We start from the raw sequence: 25,290 nt of genomic DNA, 5'->3' as shown, positions 1-25,290 counted from the left end.
CGCGCAGGACCTTCCTCAGTAGCCTACCTTTAATATTTAAAAAATATTTTTATGGAATTATTCAATAAATAAAATACATTTTTGTTCTACAAATTAACGATGTGCATATGGTACACAATCTACATTATACTCCGGCAGACAGCTGCAGGTGTCACTACTGGAGGTGCCACAACATAAAGAGACATGTCAGTTTTATTGACACAGGCCAACTGGCATGTGCCAGTGGATATTGGCATGTGTCACTAAAACGTGAGATGTGCCAATGGATTGCGTCATATGCCACTTGCATAACAATTTGCTTTATGCTGTCAAAAAATATGATTTATAATATCGCTAAGTTAATGTGTAGCCTAGCCTACAACATACATAATTCGATACAATTATTTTGAAATATTAAAGCCACAGATGAGAATCTTGCGATGGCCAGTGTTACACTCACTTATAGCCTACTGACACCTACTGGCGTGCGTCTGTGCAGCATCACGCAAAAATAAAGGTTTACAGTAACGGGCGCGACTGTTAATACGTTATTCGTTGTGACCCATGATAGATTTATTCCGTGTCTTTCCTAGAATGGGCAGTTTGTGACTTTCCGAGATAAACAACATAAAGTAGCACTCGTATTACAAAACATTCAGTGATACATACCAATCAAATACAGACGTGACACAAATAACACGTTTATTAAAATATTAATGCACTTTAATTCGTTTAATTGATATTTTAAATATCACAAAATTAGGCTATTGCTATAGGTGTTCGATTAATCTGTCAGTCACTACTGGAGGTGTCGCAACACGGTGACATGTTCCGCGACTCGGTGTCAGTGAGGTGTGTCATGTCAGTGTCCGTGTGTCGCGATGTCAGTGGCACATGCCAATAATGTCAGTGACACATGCCACTATCCACTGGCACATGCCAATGAAGACCGGATGTGCCACCGGATGTGCCAATGCGCATAGTGACATGTGCCATTGGCTTCTGTGCGTCAGATGCCATGTCACTTAATGTTAAAACTGCTACTGGTAAACGTGCCAGATGGTCGGCAGGAGGAAGACTGACCTATGGAAATATGTGGTGTAAAGGCCTTGATATTTTTTGTATTTCATTTAGATAAAACTTTGTTACAATGTGTTTTGTTATAATCTGGTACAACAGCACAAAAAGCTTTTATTTTAAGGCAAGAGTGGAAAATGATTAGCAAAAATCATGTCATGTCACTTTTTAAATAACCAAGACTTAAAGGGATAGTTCACCAAAAAGTGAAAATTAGCTGATGATTTACTCTCCCTGAAGCCATCCTATGTGTATATGACATTCTTCTTTCAGACGAATACAATCAGAGTTACATAAATAAATGTCCTGGCTCTTCCAAACTTTATAATGGGAGTGAATGGGTGTATGTCTTTGGAAGTCCATCATAGCGCATCCATTCATGATTAAAGTGTTCCACGCGTCTCCGGGGGTCAACAAAGGTCTTCTGAAGTGAAGCGATGCGTTCGTGTAAGAAAAATATCCATATTTAAAACTTTATCGACTAAAATAACTAGCTTCCGGCAGATGGCCTACGCAAGCCAACTTAGGAGTAACGTAAGCTTCGACGCTTCTCGTGGCTCAAACAAACAGGGCTGGGCAACGGCGTTCGTCAGTACGTTGTGCGTCAAGTTCAAGGGTTACTCTTTTGGCGTAAATCGATGCGTACGGCCGTCTGCCGGAAGCTAGTTATTTTAGTCGATAAAGTTTTAAATATGGATATTTTTCTTACACGAACGGAAGACCTTTTCAGAAGACCTTTGTTGACCCCCGGAGACACGTGGAGCACTTTAATCATGAATGGATGCGCTTTGATGGACTTCCAAAGACATACACCCATTCACTCCCATTATAAAGTTTGGAAGAGCCAGGACATTTATTTATGTAACTCTGATTGTATTCGTCTGAAAGAAAAATGTCATTTACACCTAACTTTAGGGTGAGTAAATCATGGGCTAATTTTCATTTTTGGGTGAACTATCCCTTTAAGTAAATCATATTAAAAAGTGAACAGTTGGATCAACTCATAGAAATATGAGAAAGAAATTAAGTTTTCTCAACTTAAATTATCACGTTTTATCGTGAAAAACGTGATAATTTAAGTTGAGAAAACTTCATTTCTTTAGGTGTTACCAATTGAAGTATTTTTTTTAAGTTGATCCAACTGTTCACTTTTTACAGTGTTCAAAGGATTTTTTTTATTTATAATATATATTTTGGATTTTATGAATTGTATCTCCCAGGATACTTTGCCCTATTAAAGGGACAGTTCACCCAAAACTTAAAAATAATGTATTATTTTCTCACCTTCAAGTTGTTCCAAACCTGTATGAGTTTCTTTCTTCTCTGAACACATGAAGATATTTGAAGAATGCCTGTAACCAAACAGTTGATATTCCCCATTTATTTCCATACTTATATTTTTCCATAATATGGAAGTCAATTGGGTCCATCAACTATCCCTTTATTCAATATTTATGTGTTTTGTGATGCAAACAATATACAATATGCAAAATATACAGCATGTATGACATGTCTAAGTGTCCTAAAATTGAGGCATATACATTTCTTGTGTTTTTACATCGCTGAACTGTCTCATCTTCAACCTTAGCTCTGGCTTGATGGCCACTGTCTTGCAGAGTTTAGCTCCAATCCTAATCAAACACACAAGGCTGTAATTTCCAAGAAAATCTGAAGACTTTTAGCAGGTTTTGGTGTGTTTGATTGGGGCTGGAGCTAAACTCTGTCCTCCAGGAGCAAGGTTGGCTACCCCTGTTCAACCCTGCTATTTATCTATTATCTATTTGAAAATGAAAAGATGTAGTCAACTAAATATAATAATATTAGTTTAACGTGAATATTAGCATTTGTGCAATTTTTTAACTCAAAAGTTTATCTCAGCGTATCTTAGAGGATGCGGATGGATGTTTCAAAATGTGCTAAATAACAGCATGAAAAACATATCAGCATCTTAAGACAATGTTCACAATTAATATTATCAGTTTTATTGCTTTTTACTGAAGAAAAGTAAGATTAAATTTCAACTACTTTCCAAAAAGTCAGAATGCCCAGCACCATGAGCTAATATGTTAATATGATTTAGGTTAGGCTGACAAAAGGAGCACAGAAAATGTGAACCAAGTAATGTGACCCACATACTCAAAACAGAATCAACTATAATAATAACAGTTTTAGGTGAAAAAAAAAAAAGTTCTTATTCCTCAATGCACATTGCCTGTTTATGGGTTAAATTATGTGTTAATTTATGTACAGTACAGGCCAAAAGTTTGGAAACATTACTATTTTTAATGTTTTTGAAAGAAGTTTCTTCTGCTCATCAAGCCTGCATTTATTTGATCAAAAATACAGAAAAAAAATAAAAATAATATTGTGATATATTATTACAATTTAAAATAATTAGTTTTCTATTTATTATACTTTAAATTATTATTTATTTCTGTGATGCAAAGCTGAATTTTCAGGATCATTACTCCAGTCTATCACATGATCCTTTAGAAATCATTCTAATATGACGATTCATTATCAAAGTTAGAAACAGTTCTGCTGCTTAATATTTTTTCATAACCTGTGATACTTTTTTAGGATACTTTGATGAATAAAAAGTAAAAAAAAAAAAAAAGAAGCAAATGTTTTAAAAATAGAAATCTTTTGTTACAACAATATACACTACTGGTCAGTAATTTGGGGTCAATACATTTTTTTTAAATAAATCATTACTTTTATTTAGCAAGGATGTGTTAAATTGATAAAAAGTGATAGTAAAGAAGAAATTTATTAGAAAATATTTTTTTATTTTGAATAAATGCAGTTCTTTTTAACCTTTTATTCATCAAATATATTAGGCAGCAGAACGGTTTCCAACACTCATAATAAATCAGAATATTAGAATGATTTCTAAAGGATCATGTGATAGACTGGATGTCACATGTGACACTGAAGACTGGAGTAATGATGCTGAAAATTCAGCTTTGCATCACAGAAATAAATGATAATTTAAAGTATAATAAATTGAAAACCAATTATTTGAAATTGTAATAATATATCACAATATTATTTTTTTTTCTGTATTTTTGATCAAATAAATGCAGGCTTGATGAGCAGAAGAAACTTCTTTCAAAAATATTAAAAATAATGTTTCCAAACTTTTGGCCTTTACTGTATTTATTTTATTACTTTTTAAATCATGGGTTGTTATTAAAATACTGACGCTATATCTTCATTTAGGATCCCAATGGTTTGGCTGCAATAGCTCCTCCTAAACCATATGGTCCAAAAACTGATACTATCATGTTGTTGACCTTATAGTGTGAAAGGACTGTACTTTAGCTACTATAAAACTATTTTATATATTTAAATAAACAAACATAATACAACAAGAACTGATGAAATTGATTTATTTCACAGCTAGATTTACAGGTACCAATGAAGACAAACATTATAAAACAATAAATAGTCAAGTTAAAGTACACATGTCATTGAAAACATGACGAAAGTATCTGGTGGCAAACAATCTTGTGACAAGTGACAACCCTGTGCACAAGCCACACCATATGTCCAGTAGGTCCCTCTGAGAGACCATGATCATTTCTCCATTGGAGCAGTGCCTAATTAAAGGGAAAACCCCCAAATGGTAAGAGTTCAGCTCCATGGTCTCCATGTGGACTGGGTTGGAAGAGGAAACGGTTCCTGTCTAAGAGCCAGGACAGGTGACTGAGGGGGGGTAAAATCTCTAGCCATGTGGGGCAGAATGGGCTGAGGCACAATAACAGGTCTATGGAGTGAGAGTGGTGTTATGAGGCGAGACAATGGGTCAGGAGGAGGAGGAAGAGAACAAGATGTGAAAGGATGTGCAGGAGAATTATTGGGAGAGGAGGAGGATACGCTGGTAAAAGTGGGAGATGATGGCGGGGAACTATATTGTGATGAAGAACTGGAGGGAGAAGTCGACTGACACAAAAGTTTAGAGCCATACAAAGACGATTCGGGGTGTAAAAGAAGTTCCTGGTGGTAGTTCTGGGTTGATGGTGATAGAAGAAAGCCTGTATGGACCACTGGTTGATTTCCTGCTTTGGAAGCATCAGTTAGGTTATCATCAAGACTGATTCCTACTTTCAGAAGAACCTCCTTTTGCTTCCAATAAAAGTCATTGGCATGGATGGGGCCTGCAGAAACAGATATAGGCCTATCAGACTGATTCAGAGTGGTCTTGGAATCCATTTGATTAGACGTCACTGCAGAAAGAGAGAAGAAAATTAGACACAAATTAGCCAAAATATTTCTACAATAAATAATAGCTATTAAAAAGGTACACTATATACTTTTGGCCCTCTATCGGTTTAAAAAACAAAACTACATGCATGTTGCGAAATAACATTATTTTGGTTGTGCTTCGACTCTGTGTGACTGAGTATGAATGTGGTTCTTTCTCATAACTTAAAAAAAGAGAGATTATCCTACTGCTCATAAAACATTCACTAAACTCATCTAACACTTAGTGAATCAGGGTAAGGCAAGTTTGGAAGGATTGATAGTGTATTGACTCATTAGTTAAATTGTACATTTTGAACAAAAAAGTTACATAGTGCACCTTTAATACTTCATTCAGAGGGGTGAAGCAAAAGGTAAAAATAGCAAAAACGTACCTTTTGTCTCAGTCTTTCTTGTGGTCTTCTTGATGTATTGAACTGCAAGGTCTAAAATCTCTGCTTTTTCCAGTTTAGGATTGTGTAAACGCTGTGGAGGGATGGGATTGAGGGAGAGGGTTTTGTCATTGTCATTTTAGGGTTTTGTCAAAGTGAAGCAACTGATCATAAACTGAGTTGAACCGAGGTAGTCTACTCACCGAATCTGCGGTGTTCTTGAAAAGCAGATCTCTTAACGCGTCCAGATTATGGTTGATTCGATCTCTTCTCTTCTTCTCTATCACAGGTTTTAACTTCTTAAAAGTAAAATAATTTTTTTTAAATCGTTAGAATGTTTTCAATTTCCCAATGCTTTCATTAAACAACTTTTAAGATTTGTGGAATCAAATAAACATATGCAGATTAGATTCAATATAGGCTAAAAGTTTAACAAAATAAATGTTCCTTTGAAAGAAATGGTTGCTTTTAAAGATCTTACTCTTTTGATGCCTTCTGTCTTCGCCATGTTGAGAGTTAAAGAGCCTGCTGTTCACGCTAATTCGAGGATGTGGGAAACTGCTGAAATCTAACCAAACGGGAATTTCAAGCCTATGGAATGGCTTTTGATTGGCGGAGAGTTGGTCGTGACGTAAGCCGCATGAGCTTTCCACCCCATTGGCCTTTGCTAAACAATCAGTAAACAGAGGTAGTATTATGGCAAAGTAAAACTGCATTCAATAGTATATCTAAATATAAAAGCCTAATAGTATATTTAAAACAGTCATTAATAAATAGATTCAAGTTTTATATTGACGCATATTAAAAAAGTCTAACTATCCACATTCTGATGGCTTAATTTTTCTGGTAAAAAAAAAACAACAAAAAAAAAACCTTTGCCATTTGATTGTCTGCTGGAATATGTAAATATCAGCAAATGGTTTTGAATAAGCAGCTTAGCTCAATGCTTGAGGTAAAGTGCTAAAGAATAACACATATGGACAAATGGCATCTGTCCTGAGAGTTTGGCGATTTAAGTAAGCTACATAACATTTTTGTCAGTAGGCATACAACATTTTTAATTTCAAAGTGATGCCAATATACCGTAACTTTTTTTTAAACAATTTTGAATTGAATACTGATAAAGTATTCTCAAAGTAATACTCGAAAAATTGAGTTGAATCTTACAGAAATTAGCCTACATAATTGTTGACAAATTGGCTGAAAACAAAGATTCAGGCATATGTCCTTATTGAAACATTTTAATCGTGTTTCGACAAATGTGTTTTAGTTAAGAAAATACTCAAAAATAAGAAAATACGATGCGTTTTGGAGTCGCGCGCCAAAGCGAGATTAGCTCGTGGCCATCAGTGAAAAGTACACGCGCATCCTTGAAATGGGGGATGTGAGGAGGTGTGATGCCCTGGCTTTTAGAGCAAATCTGTTAAGTGTGTTGTATGGGAGTGTTTTGATAGAAGTGTGAGCGATTAGGCCAACCATTATTGTCCCACACTTAGCCCTACTTTGGAATGGATCACCAGTAGCCTAATGGCGCGGTTGGTTTTGAAACTTTCTGAGATTTATGTAACGGCCTAATTTCAGAGAATACAATGGTTACTTAATTGTAATTTTGACGTGTTTTGTTGTTGCAGTTTTGTTTGTTTTTTAGTTGTTGTTGTGGTTTTTTTTTTTAGCTTGGTAATCGGCAGGTCCACAATTTAGCCTATAGAATTTAGATTTCTTTGATAATACAGTCACTTCCAATTAGCTTTCATTCGTCAAGCAGGATAATTATTTGAGCACACACGAGAAGACCTCACACACATCAAAAGAACAGCAAAAACACCACTTTCAATTGAAGCCATGCATTCGAGCGCCTCAACCAAACCAAAAGCACGTCTTCCTTTGTCGGTGTATAGAGAGGAAGACTGTGATAGCCGACACATGAAAAAGCAGCCTATGATTGTAACCCAACAGAAATACGTTACTTAATTTTCATTGGGAGATTAAACCTAAAAAATGATTGGATTTTGCAAGGCAATATGCCTATCCAACATTCATAAGGGTAGAAAATTATGCGAGGTAGAGAAGTTTGTTTATATTTAGGCTATGTTCACACATTTATTGTTAAGTAGGCTACAAGCAATAGAAACAGTACAATTTGCAGTGTTATATATACTTTTCCAAATGGCTAAACTGCACTTTTTATTATCTATCGATAATCAAACTATTTGAAATTCCAACAGGTATAATAGTCGCCTTTTAGTGGTTCTTTTAAATATAACGCATATGAATGGCTCAAACCTTCTTTGATAATCTTTGGCAATACCTTAACTGAATAGCCATCGTTTAAACATCCCAGTGGGGGTCTAAATGGGTCATTATTGGCTCTTACTTCACAATCGACATTATCTACAGGCATTGTCTCTTTCATCAGTGCGCATGTGAATATTAATGAGGGGGCTTGCTGAGGGACGCACGCGATTGGTCCGTCTTCTTTTGTTATTCATTATGAGGAGAGTAGGCGTGTAGAAGCCTACGGACGGACTGTACCATAAGTCATGCGAACTCCAAAATGATGCTCATAATCTCAGTTTAGAGGGAATTTGGTGAATCGCCAGAATGAGCAAACAAGCTGTTGACATATCGGAACAAAAAGACTCGAGACGGGTAAAAACTTAATTTAATATGGGCCTATTTGTTTTACCAGGAATTTTTTCAGACCTCTTTTTAAAAGTAATACTAATTCACATGGGACTATGCCTTACATTCGATATTGGGCTATTATGTGTTTCTGTTTTGTGTGCAATCTGCCAAAATACTGTAGATTGTTTGATATGGAGACTTTGTTCATGTTAAGGCTGCTAAGACCATAATAATATTCATACTATGATTGTTACAGGTCCCAAAACCTCTCATGGAGAAAAGGAGGAGAGATCGCATTAATCAAAGCCTAGAAACTTTGAGAATGCTATTATTCGAGAATACACACAATGAGGTAAGTTCTTTTATTTTTTAAAGACTTATTGTATCCTGCCCTTATGTCTTTATCTGACCGTGTTTTGTCTAACTTTTAATAGAAGCTAAAAAACCCTAAAGTGGAAAAGGCTGAAATCCTGGAAAGTGTTGTGCACTTCCTAAAAGCTGAACAAGGATCAGGGAATGACCCTTTTCAAATCACTAGAGGAAAAAGGGCACGCACAGAGGAGTATGATGAGGACCGGAGCTCACCTTGCAAACGTCAGAGCTACAGTGATGGAATGAGGACATGTCTCTTACGAGTTAGCCATTTCATTGCTAGCAAGAGCCATGAGTATGGGCAGGAAGTGGAAAAAACATGTGGAAACCTTCACAAATCACATGCAATGCTACTTCCTGCACCACCCCACAGAGAGACTCAGGTGCATCTCCATGAGGATCCATCACCGCCAGCACAGCAACATCTCACTCATGCCCAACTGAGCAATTCTTGCACACCATCTGGCTGTGCAAAGCTTTCACAAAGAACTGTCCTGTCTGCTCCCACCATGACTTCAAGTCCCAAGCAACCTGTTATGCTCTGTGACTCCATCTGGAGACCTTGGTAGAAGATCATATCCTAAGTTCCTGCGTAGCTCCCCAAAGACTGGAACGGCCTAGAGCGATTCATCTCTGATGGTTCAGCAGTCTGGGAACAACTCTGGGACAATATGTGAATTGTGTAAATTTTTAGCATGTGTAAATATGTGGATTTTGTACAGTAGATGCCAAAGATTTATTTTGTTATAAAAAGGCACTGACAAATCTGTGCCTGTATAGTGTGTTTGGTGATATTACAGACAAACAAAGAAGATACACACACTTGTTTTGAGATGTATATATTTTTTAGTTGAAACGTTGATGCCTTTTAATACTTTCATATCAACAAATTTTCTTTCAAAACTTTTATGAAATCCATTTTTGACTGGAGAATTGTACTTAATGAGGTGAATGTTTCAAGAGTTTTGTCCTTCAGTGCCAAGAAAATGTTGGAAATGTGTGTAAACTCTAGAGCACAAGTTAAAGTCGTTTTGATTTTTGATTTTTATTTTTGGTAATTGTTGTAATTGCCATAAATTTGTGTTCTTCTTTGAACCGTTGAAAATGTTAATTTCATTACTTTGAGTTGGTAAGAGATTGTCTTTTTTTAAACAATATAGCAAGCTTTTTGTTTGCTGTTATTTTTCTTGTCAGCAGAATGTGAAATGTTGTTCGTAAAGTATTTTACTTTGAACAAAGAATTAAACCTCTTTGAGGATATATTCTTTTATCTTTGGTCTGCTCCCGTTCCTAATATTTGCATGTCTTTAATTCATTTCCTGAGAGATATTCAGCATTAAAAAGCATTGTTCTTCAGTGTGAATGTTCAGCGTTCCAATGTGATAGCAGTTGAAAACTTGATAACAGACCTGGCATTTGCAGATTTTCATTGGGCAATCATTTGGTCATCTCAGTGATGTTGCACTTAATCTATGGAAGATATAAAGTATTGAGGTGCAGATTGCTTAACCGCTCTTCTGCTAGAAACGTAGGTGTGGTCTTTACGGGCTTTTGTCATAACACACGTTAAATGGTTTGATTTCAGATGTTCATGTTGCTGGAATTTGATAGTAGGCTACTCTGTCTATTAATGAGTCACCCCGTAAAAAATCTGTAGCAATTTAGACTTGATCGAAGATGGTAGATAGCCTGCCCTATATGACAACAAAAAGTTCAAGTTTTAGCCACGATTGACTCGCACGCGTATTTAAAATAAAAAATAAAAAAAGTTCAGTTTGAAAATATACTTCAAATAATTTTTGGTTATATGGTTAATTCTATTTATAATAGGCTATAAGAAATAAATAACCCCAACTGTAAGGGTCCAACGTAAAGAATACGCCAAGTATCCATTTAAACTACATTTGTATTTCCCTTATGTTGTTATGCAGTTAAATACGTCTCTTTGGCAAACATTTTTCTGAATAAACGTTTTTTCTTTTTTTATCCAACTAACAGTTGTTTGGGTGCAGCACTATTGTCAATATGTTAAAATGAATGTATGCGCGCAAATGTTTTTGAAACTTGGACTGCGTCATGAGATCAATTTTCGATAATTCACAGCCTATATAAGTCACTTTGAAATAGTAAAAAAAAAAATTATAAGTACAATCAACTTTGTAGTTTAAGTCATTTCAACTTAAATTACATTAAACCGACTAAAAAATAGACTTGATATAACTTATAAAAAAGTTGAAAATTGCTTAACTTATTCTGATGAGTAAAAGCAATGTAAAAACATATGTTGTCATAACTAATACCTCATCAACATTTACCTATCACAATCAAATGGAAACCATACAAATATTTAGAGGCTAAAAGTTATCATTAAACAAAACGACCTGTGGAAAGTAGATTTACCACTAGATAGAATGGCTTAGTTCTACTTAACGCTCATACTCTCCCTTAAATCAACCTTCATGTGCAGCTTTGTTTCGCTTTGTCGCTCCGGATAAGCTCTTAGATAAACGAGTTTCAGCTGAAATGAGATTAGACCTTTGAGAGATGCCATGCACCGACTGATGCCTGAACCGGTTATTACAGAGAGATAGCCTAAGTCTCCCAAATGCCATTCAACACAAAAGGTGTAAATAGATTATCCTTACCGGATGCGTGCTTTTGTCTGTTCTGATCAACAAAGAGCAATGCAAGCAGCCAAGTATATAAATAGCCTTTATAAAATGCAGATGTGAAGAAAAGTATTTTCTATACATTTTTAATTATGACTATTGAATGTTTTGATGCCATTAGTTCTTAGGTTATATTTGTATTGACCTACATGATTGGGACTCGTTTTAAAGGTCTATAGACATTTAAACGTATAATTCTGTAATTATACTTAATAGGCTACTTGAACATTATTTTCACTTTACGCGAGTAGCTAGCTATAAATCTATTGAAACCAAATAGGCTAAACTCTTATTTATTTTTATTTTCCAGGCAAAATATATTTTTAAAGAGAATCCATACAAATTAATTTAGGCCTTAAATATTTTCCTCTCTCCTGTTCTCATCCATTTCACTCAGCTCCATGTTTTCACTCAGCTCCAACTATTACCTAGAATTAGAAATGACTTATTTTTTTTTATTTTTTTTTAAAGGCTGTTTAAATAGTTTCTGTTTTAGCACTTACTGATTTCATCACAAGTCTAAAGAACTTCTACTTTTCAATAAGGCCTACAATTATTTAAATTAATTAGGCCTAAATGTTGAAATTTACTTTTATTTGAATGTAATTGCTTTTGAAAATGAATAAAACATTTTACGTGCATGGTGTCCATGTATACATTTTCTGTATTTGAAACTTTTGGATGTGTCATATTATTGTTTTCTCGGGAGGTGTGAATCAGACGCGTCTTGGAGCATCTTGCTTTCATAAGGGCAAACTTCGCCAAACTTTGGCTACACCCAGCTTGACATTTTCCACTATTTAGGCCTAACCGCTTGTGGTGGCGTGTTCAAAATCTACCTCACTCTTATGAGACGTGTCTCTAAATCTGGTCAATCACATTCTCTATTCAAACAAACAAGTTGTACCCTTACGTGGTTAATTTTTGCGCCATATCGTGACAGGTCTCGCTGTCGACATACTGTCAGCTGTTGCCAAATTACGCACGAGCGCGAGGTGCTAACGTTCATACTATCACCTCACTCATGGGAACGAACAACCAACGTTTATAGCAACGCCACCAACCCACTTCGCTAGTTCAACATGTGGTCTTTCTGGCCATTTGTCAAAAACTGTAAAAATTGTCAAAAGCCGACGCGTGCCCTGACCTGGTTATAAAAACAAAGGAAGCACGCGCAGCCTGGAGCGTGTTCAGGTGACGACCGAGGCGCGCACGCATATTTGGCGTAAACGTGAAACACTGTCACTCTTACTTCAAACAACAGTTAAAGTGAAAAGCAGTATATAACTGCTCTATGAGTATAAAGAGTACGAATAAGTATATGGTCTATAATTATCACACATTTTGTATAGGCCTATTTACATTTTGGAGGCTTGTGTATATGGCATTTAAAATTTTAATTTAAATTTAAATTAATTAAGGTGCATAATTTACCCTACTCAGCCCAGAAAAGTCTACTTCAAAAAGGCGAACAATACCTTTAAAGTCTGTCTGTTTAATTAGCTTTGCATATTATTGCTTCAATAAATAGCTAATCCCTTTAGAAGCTTTTCGCCAGAGTTTACGGTTTGGACTTAATGCGGGTGTGTTGGCAACCTGCTTTTAAAGCGTATACAGGTCCCTTACAAGTAGCGCCGTTCTTTTAATGCCTTTTATTCATGCGAGTTAATCCCCGGCGGGTGGGAAATGAAGGGGGACAGGTCCCCCTCTACGGGATATTAATTGGAGGTAAGCATCCACAATGCGGACGTCTGTGCTTCAGCGCTTCTCCATTGCGCGTCTGATGGCCTGTTGCGCAGGGGCGGATGCACACCCTGTTGACCGAGCTCTTCAATGACATTACCCTGAGCAACATCTGGTCGTATGCACCACTCGCCTGCCCCTTTAATTAGAAAACGAGTCGCCTCACTGCTCAACTCTCAAGGCCTTGATAAATGGTGATGCGCAGCCACTGTGAGGTATTACCTGACCAAGGTCTTGTGCTTTTAGGAATGTGGAAGTTTTATGCATACAAAGCCATATCCTCTTGGGACCCAGGAATAGACTTTTGTCCACTGTATAGGACATTATATTTTAGTGAATTTCTATGATACCACACCTCGCAGTTTTAAGATGTCCTGTAAAGAGCCCATTCAGGGCTTTTCAGAGATGCCAAATGTTTGGAGGTTTCACCATGACAACTTCTCCTTGGTCTTTAAAAATTACTGACATTCATTTAGTGCTAAAAATGTAGCACTCTTATGTAAATATGATATTTTGTAATTATCTTTAAAATGTACACATTTTCTAATTGTTTGTCATAAATCAACATCTCAGGAAAATGTTATGGGGTTTCTAATCAAAATATGACTTTTTGTTACAGAACAGGGCATTGATTTACATGTCCTCTGTAGAGGACACCGGGAGTTAAAACATGTTTATCACAACAAGTGAAAGAAATTATACATCAATATTCCAATGAAATATTTAATACCATTATGAAAACTCTCATTATTACACATTTTCATTACATTTTGCCTGAAGAACACATATATGCAAATTAGATTAAATGTATGGCCATTTGAGACACATATTGCATAACTAAAATGGTATATCCATATTCATTCCGTTATATATTTCATAACATAGTTGACAATCATCTTTACAAAGTTTGGTTTAAAAAAAAATCCTGAAACCTTAAAATTAATTGGTAAATAAAATTAAAAATAAATCCCATTGTTTTTGCCTATATATCATATGTGTCATTTTATGTGTTTTTATTTTTTCAGTCCTGGTGTCCACTACAGAGGACATAGCATATGAATAAAATATATTTTTTCAACAACAACAACAACAAAAAAAAAAATGATTATGGTCTACTCTAAACAATGTAGCACAATTACATGAAAAAATGGGTTTTTTTTTCTGGGTCTCAGGAGGATATGACATTTTACTTTTTATATATAGGCTATACATTCATGAAAAGTTTTAGTCAAATAGCCTATGACCTAAAAACACTTGCTGCCATTCATTTTCTAAAAGAACTACAAATACTATTCATGTTTTCATTCAAGCTGATGACCATGGAAGGTAGAAGGGAAAATATGCTTTTAACGGCGCTGGTTTGCCTGAAGTACATAAGACATACCAAGATCTACCAAGTTCCTTTGCTACTTATATCAGAGGCAAGAAACAAGCAAGATTATGCAGGCCTACACAGAATAATTAGGGTTACAGGCTTAAACATAAACAAGCAGATGACACAGGTCATGCGTATCAATGCTCCTGTCCCTTAAGCTTTAGAACAGCAATGTTAAATCAGTGCTTCTGTATGGCTCTGAATGTTGGAGAATAGTGAAAGTAGGTATGAGCAAGGTAGACGCCTTCCATAACAGTTGCCTTAGGAAGACCTGCATCATCTACTGGCCCAACCATCTCTAATATCAACATGTATAAAAAGACAAGATCCAAGAGCATATGTCAGGAGATCAAGATACAGCGATTAAGATGGCTCGGACATGTATGTCTCAGAAAGGATACCTAAAGTGACTTAGCGTTGGACAGCACCTGGCAAGCGCAAACGAGGCAGGCTAAGAACAACATGGTGACTGAAGTGGAAATGAGGCTGGAAAAATAAATGTGATTTATTGTGATGTTTTCCCCATCATTTTACAGTTTAAACCCCAGGAACAATTTCTACTCAACGTTATTTTTTTCACATTTTCACTCAACTTGGTTAACTGTGCATCCAGGAGACTTTATATCGTGCTTATTTACATATAATATTGCCATTTTCCCCAAAAGCATCAAAACTCTTCTCTTGTGTGAACACTTAACTGCATCCGGCTGGGAAAAAAACATTACTCTATGCTTTCACTATTTTTAAATCCCTCCCTGTTCAAGCTTGTACTATTCTGAACAATGCTTGAAACTTCGTATTGTTGGCACTTTTCATGTTTTTACCTCCTTAAAATGAATCACTTGTTGTACTCCACATTTCTAAATGTAATTTTTTTTTCAATGTATTGCTGAACAACATGCATTTGTGTTTAATGTCATAAAGATCATGTATTTTCGAGTAGTGCTTTTTACTTTATCAAGTTTGTAGTATGAATTACTGAGTTTGTAGTGCTGTCTTTAGTTTGTGCACTCGGTTTCAAGTTAACAATTCACGTTCATGAATATAGTGTGAATTGAAAGCATAGTCAAAAGCTAAACAAATAATTTCTTCTATTCAGTTCAGCCCTGTATCACCCCAACCCCAAAATGTCCAACTTTTAAAACTGTCAATGGACAGCAGACTGATAAAATCTTATATCAGCACAGTAATAGAACAAAGTAATAGAATTTGTAATAGAAACAATGTTATTAAAAAATTTTAAAAAAAAAGAGTCTGAACATAGATAAACAAAATTTATTGATAGCCTAATAGCATCAAACAAACAAAAAAACTACAGAATTATGTTAATAGACATGTGAACAAGCATGGGTTATTAGTAGGTACATTCAGTCTCTGAGTTTCACTGGATAAGACTAGTGTCCCGACTGAGTTATAATCCATTTAGGCCTTCCCAACAGCTTGACCCTGAGCCCGCTGGTACTCCTGCTGTAGGCTGGACAGAACTTCCCGATGCTGATCCGACTTCTTCTCCATCTCCTTCAGTAAAGTTTCATAACGCTGACTGAGATGAAGAGGAGATCAGTTAGTGGTTGGCCTATGTGAACTACTCACTCATTTACAACAGAATCAAATGCAATATGAATGGTCACTATTCATACATACATTTCACCATTGATGTATTCCAATCTCTTGCCCACTGTTGCTTTGGCTTCATCTAGATCTTGTTTGACCAGAACTGGTCCTATTAGTTTGTAAACTGTATTTTGGCAATCCAACAAGGCAAGCTCCTACAGAGGGATGACATATGTGGTAAACCATGACAAACATAAATAAATTAACATGAAAATGTAGAATATATTTGTTTTGTTTTTGTATTTGTATCCTTACCTCCTTAACAATATTATTTTCAGTCAACTGTGCCTCCAGTTTCTGTCGTGCTGACATACTTTTACTGACATCTGCGAAAATAGAGTTAATAGTCTATATATTCACAATAAAGAAATGAGAGAAAGGACATGTTTGTGTGCGCAAAAATTGCAAAGCAAACCAATTTAAAATGTGCACTACTTGAATCTAACACGTTTATATACACACACACACACACACTGAAAAACGCTTCTTTATTGAGTAAGCAGATCACTATGACAGCTCTGAACAGGAGCTGAATAACTAACTTAAATCAAGTCCAACTTGAGAAACTGACAGTGACATAAAGACACTTCTAAGTGCATTGTAAAAAAAAAAATCAAATATATATAACATTTTATGAAAATGGATGTTAATATGCACATGCAGAGAGTGTTGAAAGGATTGCTAACATGGACAGCTAGCGTTGTGATGTATACCTTTTTGCAGTTGTTGATATTTCTCCAGCTCAGACTGTAATTTCTTTTGAATCACTTCAGCCATCACACCAGTTATTCTGATTTCGGATCACTTTTTATCTGGATAACTAAAAACAAAAATATATATATCTTACAACAAAAGCAGTCAGCAGCACACGGATCATGCAGTCTGTCTGGGGCGCAGAGGAAATGACGCAATGTTCTTCGTGTTTTGACAGTGTCACTTCGCCATCTAGTGTTGAAATGAAGCGCAATTATACTGTTCGGTTTTTCATTTTCGCCCCCTCAAATAAACCTCTTGAAATGGCCATTAATCAGGAAATTATAGTTTTTCCCTCATTTACTTACCAATATATTACAATATGTTATGTAGTGGTCAATATTAACTTTCATAATAAACACTAGATGCCACCAATATTTACAGGCGTAGTCCCCCTCCTGTCCATGTAGGGGCAGTCTATCTGCTTTCATCAAACCACCAGAAGTGACAGTAAAGCCAATATGGCAGCGCGCATGGTTCAAATACAAACGTGAAGGTCTTTTTCGCTTGTACGTGAACACATATTATCCCACTTGCTGGTAATGTGAATTTCATTATTCTTTGTATTACAATCAAATGTATCGTTTGTTTTAAATATGTGCCTGAAGCTGCTTATTAACCATCGTTATATTAATGCTATGATGTATTATTATTATTATTATTATTATAACTACCTTTTCTTTAAAAAGTTCCATTCTTTTAACAACTGTAACCGGTGTAAACTACTACTCAATGCTTGAGTTCTACTGTTTTATAATGTCAGTCACTTATTCAAAATTGGGCTCTCTGTTTTCCCACTATTTACTAACGTGACCACTGATATCTATGTTTGCATGTACTAAATATGTCAGTGTAATGTGTAGTATGTGATGATACATCCTTTTTCTTTTTTTTTTCTTTTTTTCTTTTTTTATCTTTTTGAAGTTTTTACAGTCAGCATCCTTCAAAAGACAAACTGGAATTTAAACAGCTCTGGTCATGTGACTATGTAGCCCTACACCAGTCATGTAACTTAACATGAAATCAAGTCACTCTGCACTTTCATTTAGAAACTCTTCTCTTTGTTTTTTTTTTTTTTGTTTTTTTTTCCAGACTCCAAAGTAAATTTTGGTCACAAATGTTACTGGTGGTTGGATTAAAGGGATAATTCACGCAAAAAGAAAAAAAAAAAAGGAGAAAAAAAAATCATCATTTAATCACCCTCGAGTTGTTCCAAACCTGTATGCGTTTCTTTCTTCTGTTGAACAGATATTTGGAAGAATGTTGGTAACCAGACTGTTGATGGCTGATTTTTTTTTTCCTCCTATGGAAGTCAATGGCGACTGTCAACTTACTTTTTTTTTTTGGTGAACTATCCCTTTAAATTGGTTATTTTTTATTATATTAACTGCAATATTTCCATTAACCAGTAACACCAGAGGTAACACCGTATGGGTCATTCCGTGTCATGTCATCTCAACCAGAGGTCCCTGGCTCAAATCTTTGATTTTGGTTAAAAAAAATAATAATAAATAGTGATGTAAGCCAAAATATGAAATGTCACAGGTGTATATTTACTGAGTAATCCACTATTTTGTAGAGGGGCGGTCAAAATGAACATTTTCACCTGAGATTTGGAAGCAAATTACAGGGGGGTTAAAATGACTGTAGAAAGATGGCAGCATCATTATTTTATTTTTGCACAGAGATTGGTAGGTCTATTAGTTAAATCTGTTGACTTCAGCAATCTTTGTTTCATTATATACCAACAGTGACAGTTCTAAAAAATGGCAAAAAGCACTGCTTGTGTTTTTTTGCCTCAAGTTTGTAATGCCTTTAAATCGTGTGTTTTTCTATCAGCTCATTTGCATATAACATACCTGTCTGAGTGCCATAAATATTCTTTGGTTACACTTTATTTCAAGGTGTCATTGCTACAGTGTAATTATATATTTAAGTACTGAGTAATAATAATTAACATGTACTTAATTGTATGTAATTATGCATAATTTACTCTTATTACTACGGTAAGTACATGTAACATATGTAACAAGGACACTGTAAAATAAAGTGTTACCTATTCTTTTTCTAAAGTTTGCATGCCTGTAACTCTAAAAGTATTCAGGATATCTTATACCCTTCTAGATTCTCATTCTTAATAAACTTTTATTTTGAAATCTTTAATTTTAGGGCCCTATATATTCAGTCCCATAGATATGGGGATCTCAAAGCAGCTCCATGTTCAAATTGTTGAATTTTGCCCATTTTCAATGGTCAAGAAACAAATCTAGATGTAGACAGAACTTTTTAAACCGCTGATAATTATTGTGTTTAAAGAAAAATGTCTGAAAAACGAATAATGAAACTAGAAATCTCGTTTCCCTCTATCAAAACAATTGAATGCAACACACCTCTCTGAGTGCCAAAAACAAAACAAAAAATTCAAAAGTTTAGGCTACATGTCTTTAATTCAAGAAGTGTTAAAGATATCTTAATGCCATTTTAGATTTTTTTTTTTTTTTTTTTAATGAAACTTTTCTTTTGGAATCTTAATTTTTAAGGCCCTATATGGTTCATTCTCATAGATATAGGGATGTCAATGCAGTAACGTATAGTTACGATACTGCGTATTTGAACTCTTGGTAGCTTCAGAAGCTGTTAAAATGAACAAAAATCCCATCTTCCAAATATCCCCAAAACTGATTCAAATATAGATTCTTATAAATAAACTTTTGAGAGTTAATCAACCATTTTCAGTATGTTTTATGCAATTCTTTTGATAGAGGGAAACAAGATAGGCTACATTTCTTGTTTAAACATTATTCATTCTTCAGACATTCCACTTTAAATGCAATCAGTATCAGCTGTGTGTGCAAAGTGAACCACATTTCAATCACTGAAAATTCAACAATTTGAACATGGAGCTGCTTTGAGATCCCCATATCAATGGGACTGGACTATATAGGGCCTTGAAAATGAAGATTTCAAAAGAAAAGTTTATGAAGAATGAGAATCTAAAAGGATATTAAGACATCTTGAATGGTTTTAGAGTTACAGGCATGCAAACTTTGGAAAAGGAATATTTATGGCACTCAGACAAGTGTTCTATGCAACTGTGTTGATTACATGAGAAAAAAAACATGAGATACATTTCTAGTTTCAATATTATTTGTTCTTCAGATATTAGATAGAAAAAAATGATCAGCTGTATGCAAAGTGACCCACATTTGGTTTTTGACCACTGAAAATGTGTAGAATTTATTCATGGAGCCACATTAAGATCTCCATACCTCTGGGATTGAACCATCGAGGGCCTTTAAAATGAAGATACCAAAAGAAAAGTTTAAGAACCAGAATCTAAAAGATATTAAGATATCTTTAATGCTTCTTGAGTTACACAGGCATGCAAACTTTAAGCAAAAAAACACAAGGAAGTGCTTTTTACCATTTAATTTATTTTTTATTTTTTATAACTGTCACCTTTGCTGCCATCTTTCTAAAGTAAATGTTACCCCCTTGTAATTTGTTTCCTACGGTGACCGGGAGGGGACATGTTCGGTTCATTTAGATTTGTCGTGGCCACAACATATAAACTCGTGGGAACGTCATAATATCTTGTGGGCCCTTCCTTTTACCCCGGTCATAATTTACTTTATTTGTTCATTTAAGTTTCTCATAATTTGTTTTTGTTTATTGCCTTAAACGGGACTTTATTCGTAACCTGAGTATTTCATTCAAGCCAGCAAATTTTCGACGAAAAAGCCCATTCAACTTAAGAATGTGCTTTCGGGTGTCTTTCACTTATAACGTACCCATGTCATAATGCCAGAGACCGCACTATATCTTTATATGACATTCCTAATTCAAAGTAAAATGTTATCATCAGTCATCTCCATCTCTGACTGCTGTAGGGGAGAGTGGGGTGAGTTGTGCCAGTTTTTACTCAAAGTGACTTTAAAGTGAGGCCATGGCAGTAATGCCTTCAACTTAAGGATGTACATATATTTCAGGATGTGGTGCATCCCTGAGAACAATAACTTTGGATCTGAAATAAATTGTTTCAGAAATATAGCTCTTGGGAAAAAAGTGGTCTCATGGCACAACTTGCCCCTGGTGCGGGGGAAGTTGTGCCTTTGGGGGAATACATTGGGGGTAAATTGTGCCAGTGATTTCTGAAGTAAAACAGAACATTTTAATGTTATGAACCGTAATGCTATATGAAAGCAAGATAAATTCAATACACAATTACTCATTTAAGGTTTATTTAGATATTGTCACCCTGGAATACCATAGCATGCGTTTTTCCTACTATGGTCAATTTTGTATTGAACATAACTCTGGATCACAGTGTCATAGAGACAAGGGGGCGGGCTCATTTTACTCAGACGACCAATCAGTCTCTCAGGATCATTGTGAAGCTATCAAGCTATGCCCTAGCAACCATTTAGAGCACCATAGCAACACAATATATGATATTTGTGAATCATTTCAGGCAAAAAGGCTTTGGCAATAGATGCCTGTTGACATAGCGCTGTCAATTATGTAACATATAAGAATAAAGTGACTAGGCTAATTTCTAAACATCCTATTGTGACATAGGCCACTTAAAAACGGAATAAAACTTCTCTTTAATAACATAGTGCAAACTCAAAACTGAAATCAGTGTGAGCTAAATTAAACAAATAGCAGGCAGGCCTAAGTCAAACAATGATGAGGCATGCCCATCTCCTCACTTCTCAAGATTATCCCCTGTGAGAATGTAGGTCTAGGTGGTCTGGATCTGGCACAACTTAACCCAGGCCCTTTGGCACAAATCACCCCAGACCCACAAGTTTGAAAAACTAGCATGATCCAGCAGTTAAGAGCTAACATCATGCTAACTGTATAGACTCATTGTGTAGACTACTAAAGCACTAAAACATGTGTGAAATGTTTTCAAACTTGTCTATAATCAAAAAACCTTAATCATAGAAATTTTACTTTGAAAGGGAAAAAACAGTTTTTTGCACTAAAATGTGCTTAACTCTCATGCCATGTGTCTCTCTTCTTTGGAGGATGAGTAAAAGTGATTGCTTTTCAAAATTATGTGGTCACATGACCAATTTCTTCTATGGTTTTCCAGAAACAAGGGTGGAACTACTTCCCCCCCTGGCACAAATCACCCCACTCTCCCCTATATATGGTTACTGTATTGAGCGGTGTGGTTCCCTCAGCATATCTCGTGGCCACCAGAAATAGATGTCGTTCTCTAAATATATGAAGTCGTGGCCACGAGAAAAATTTATCGTTCCCTCGACATATGATCTCGAGGCCACGACTTTACATCGTGTGGCCACGACATAATGATGTCGTTGCCTCAACTAAATTTTCTCGTGGCCCCGATTTATTATCACGTTCCCACGACTTAATGTCTCCTGGCAACAACATATTATCACGTAACGTTCCCAGAAGTTTACATGTTGTGGCCACGACAAAACTAAGTGAAACATGTCCCCTCCTGATCACGGTTTCCAAATCTCAGGTGAAAATTTTCATTTTTCCTCTACAAAATAGTGGATTACTCCGTAAATAAACACCTGTGACATTTAATATTGTGGCTTTCATCACTATTTATGTTTGTCTTTCTACAGAAAAAAAAAAAGAACAAAATCAAAAATTAGAGCCGGGGAAGTTTCCAAAATTTGGTTGATTTGACACGGAATGACCCATATAGTTTTACTCAGTTTCACTGTGTTTTTTATATGTTAGTGTTTATGATAGTGTACTTCTGTGTCGTAGTAATGTAACGTTAATCAAGAATACATAAATCTGAAAAGTCAGATTGTTTTGTGCAGGAGTGGTAGCATTATAGTCGTCATTAAATGTAAGTTGCGATAGTCTTCTTTCTTATTGTGGCGTGGAACAGCTTTTAAAACAAGAAAAAATGTAGGGGAGGTCTTGATTTTGTCCATTAGGAATTGATTGGATTGTTGTTGTTTTGTTATTGCTGTGATGTCATGATGAGTGACAGGTTGTCCCGCCTTCACACCAGTAAACGCATCATCAGAGAATAGATGTCGGTTAAAGATTACGCGGGCACGTGAATAAAATGTGCATGGATAAATCATTTAATAAATACTGCAATATTCCATAAAATAATAAGAATTGTCCATTTTGATTCCATGATGACTTTAAGGGTCTTTGCTGTATTAGTTCATAGATAGCATGCATGACATCACACAGGAACTGAACAGCTTCTGACTGGGGTCATTATAAGCCCTTGTCCCCAGATTAGATGCTATTTCTGCCACCAATGACTAAACGATTGGGTGAAAAGAGAGAGAATCTTGTACCCGTCGTTCTGGAAATTCTTCTGAAGGATCTGTTAGAAAAAAAAAAGTGACTAAAGTTTATTTAGGATCATTTAAGTTCGCTCTTTAACAGTTTGTGTGCCACATTTTAGAGCTGCTTTGTTGTAAAAGACCAGATTTTGACACCATATAGCAAACCTGTTTTGTGAAAGAGCCTGAGAAAGTGCTCAGTGCTGTTGCTCATTTTACATGCCAAGAGAGGCCTTTCTTAAAAACAGCACACAAAAAAATGGATTGCTTTATTCTGATGGTCAGAGAGAGAATGGAATATGATCATTCAAAACTAAAACGGAACTATTTTTAGAACACAGGGTAAAAAGAGGAAAAATTGTGATACTAATCAGAACTAAATTCTCTGAAATTAGTGCTAATTTGAACCATAACATTCCCACATGTTGATCATTTTGTTTTTAAATTTGTTCATTGAATCAAGTGCTGATGAGTGTGATAATGGCATTACGTTTGACACGGTGATACTTCAATGTCATTTGAGTGTTTCCGCTTTTTTCTAGTTTGCTGTTTCAAATTAGGAGGTAGTTTAGCTCTTTGCTGAGGTTATCACAAATTGCACTCTGCGGTGTTGTCAGAAATCAATATGCACCTGGAGGGTATCAGAGGAATTGAGCAGAATTCTGAAACACCAGCCTGCTCACTGAATTGCGACGTCTGTTGCACCATTGTTTGTTATTGAGAAGAGAATAACAGAATCTCAGTTTGTATCTTGTTCTCAAATCATTTAATTGCTTATAGTGTGCAGAGCACATTTCCATTCACTGTTGTAACCTTTTTGCGAAAGCCAATTTTCCCATATCTTCCCATTTTGTGCAAAACGCAAGCTGGTCGAAGAAACTAAATCACTTTACCAGTCATTTCTGTTATGCATAAATGTTTTATATACTTTCCTCCTCATTTATTTTCCAGCTTTTGTCTACTTTGCGAAAACAACAATTGCTTGTTCAGCAGTATTCTAAATGGCTATTCTTGCCTCAACAAACATGTTTTCCCATGTCTGCAAGTTCAATTTGTCTCAAACCAAAAACAGATATATCAAGAGAGTTAGAATCCAAATGAACTGGCTGGCTTTCAAAAGTCGGGCTGTAAATCTATATATGTAAATGTGAAACTGCAGAGGGAATGATTTTGAGGTTCTTAAATCACTTCATAAAGAGAGTCCTGTCTCTCTTTGTGATCTTAAATCAGGAATGATGTAGCCCTGCTAATGCCATTGACTCCCTTGAGTGTTTCATTTTCCATAAACCAGGTTTTATCCCTTTGATGTTAAGTTTGAAGTTTGAACAGAACAGCAGTAGGTATGAGGTTTTTCTAGTACTATGGCTTTCTCTGAATTTGAATATTAATTCTCTTTACTGAGTCTAGGGATTAGGTTTTTTTTTTTTTGGCTAATGGACAAAATGCCCCAAAAAATAAATAAACAAACCTGCCCCACATTCATCTATTGCTAATGGTATATTGCCCTATTTTCCAGTGCAATTTAAAATCCCAGAAGTTGGCATTACTTTTTATCGTTGTTATGGCCAAGATACTTCAGTGTAAAACACTGCAACTATTCATTTTCAGGCGCCAATTGTTTGTACACCTACTTCATTATTCTCTGTAAAAACAATGCAGAAAATCTATCACTTTGGCTTTCACTTTCATTGTTTTCAGGAAATTAAATTATCCCAAAATCTGAAATCATTTTATCATAAAAGGCAAACAAAGCTTAATTTTCACAGTTGAAGACATAGCAGCTGAGTCAGTACATTTTCATGACTCCATAAATAAATATATTTTTAAGATGTTTGATTTTTATTTTTTTTACATATATAGGCTATATATACATACATGAAAATCAGTCAAATGAAAATAGGGAATTAATGTTTATTTTTAATCAAAGCATAGGAAACAAAATAGAAAGAAAAAAGCCGTTTCTGCAAAAATATTAAGCAGCAAAACTGTTTTCAACATTGATATAACAATAAGAAATGTTTCTTAAGCACCAAATCTGATTTCTGAAGGATCATGTGACACTGAAGACTGGAGTAATGATGCTGAAAATTCAGCTTTGTCATAAAGGAAATAAATTACATTTTAAAATGAACACAATAGAAAACCAA

At 35.4% G+C, this 25,290-nt stretch overlaps 4 protein-coding genes across 5 annotated transcripts in view; 2 read left to right on the top strand and 2 right to left on the bottom strand.

Annotated features, from left to right (window-relative positions):
* Window positions 1-4,432: 4,432 nt before the first annotated feature.
* her11 (hairy-related 11) lies at window positions 4,433-6,277 on the bottom strand. 2 transcript variants are annotated; one of them, XM_084430378.1, is made up of 4 exons: window positions 6,175-6,277; window positions 5,897-5,992; window positions 5,697-5,787; window positions 4,433-5,285 (listed from the first exon to the last, which is right to left on the bottom strand). In XM_084430378.1, exons 1-4 carry the CDS (start codon window positions 6,199-6,201, stop codon window positions 4,693-4,695), a joined length of 807 nt encoding a protein of 268 aa, XP_084286504.1. In that variant the 5' UTR covers window positions 6,202-6,277; the 3' UTR covers window positions 4,433-4,692. The 2 variants fall into 2 exon arrangements, with proteins under 2 accessions (XP_084286504.1, XP_084286505.1); XM_084430379.1 differs by having other exon boundaries at window positions 5,897-5,989; window positions 6,175-6,245.
* Window positions 6,278-8,580: 2,303 nt separating this feature from the next.
* On the top strand, window positions 8,581-9,259 carry her5 (hairy-related 5; the record flags this gene model as incomplete). The annotated part of the gene is made up of 2 exons (XM_084429366.1): window positions 8,581-8,670; window positions 8,753-9,259. Exons 1-2 carry the CDS (start codon window positions 8,590-8,592, stop codon window positions 9,257-9,259), a joined length of 588 nt encoding a protein of 195 aa, XP_084285492.1. The 5' UTR covers window positions 8,581-8,589.
* Window positions 9,260-15,738: 6,479 nt separating this feature from the next.
* Window positions 15,739-17,034, bottom strand: pfdn6 (prefoldin subunit 6). Its single transcript, XM_084431305.1, has 4 exons — window positions 16,805-17,034; window positions 16,347-16,417; window positions 16,122-16,246; window positions 15,739-16,020 (listed from the first exon to the last, which is right to left on the bottom strand). Exons 1-4 carry the CDS (start codon window positions 16,866-16,868, stop codon window positions 15,900-15,902), a joined length of 381 nt encoding a protein of 126 aa, XP_084287431.1. The 5' UTR covers window positions 16,869-17,034; the 3' UTR covers window positions 15,739-15,899.
* A 214-nt stretch (window positions 17,035-17,248) lies between these two features.
* mrpl11 (mitochondrial ribosomal protein L11) overlaps window positions 17,249-25,290 on the top strand; it is a 33,575-nt gene continuing 25,533 nt past the window's right edge. Inside the window, exon 1 of the mRNA XM_084430235.1 lies at window positions 17,249-17,383. The gene's annotated coding sequence lies outside the window, so the exon portion shown is untranslated. The remainder of the gene's footprint in view (window positions 17,384-25,290) is intronic.

Source organism: Rutilus rutilus, assembly GCF_951802725.1.
Source record: "Rutilus rutilus genome assembly, chromosome: 14".
NCBI lineage: Eukaryota > Metazoa > Chordata > Actinopteri > Cypriniformes > Leuciscidae > Rutilus > Rutilus rutilus.
Note: the sequence above shows the minus strand (reverse complement) of the source record. Positions and strands in the feature narration are given on the sequence as shown.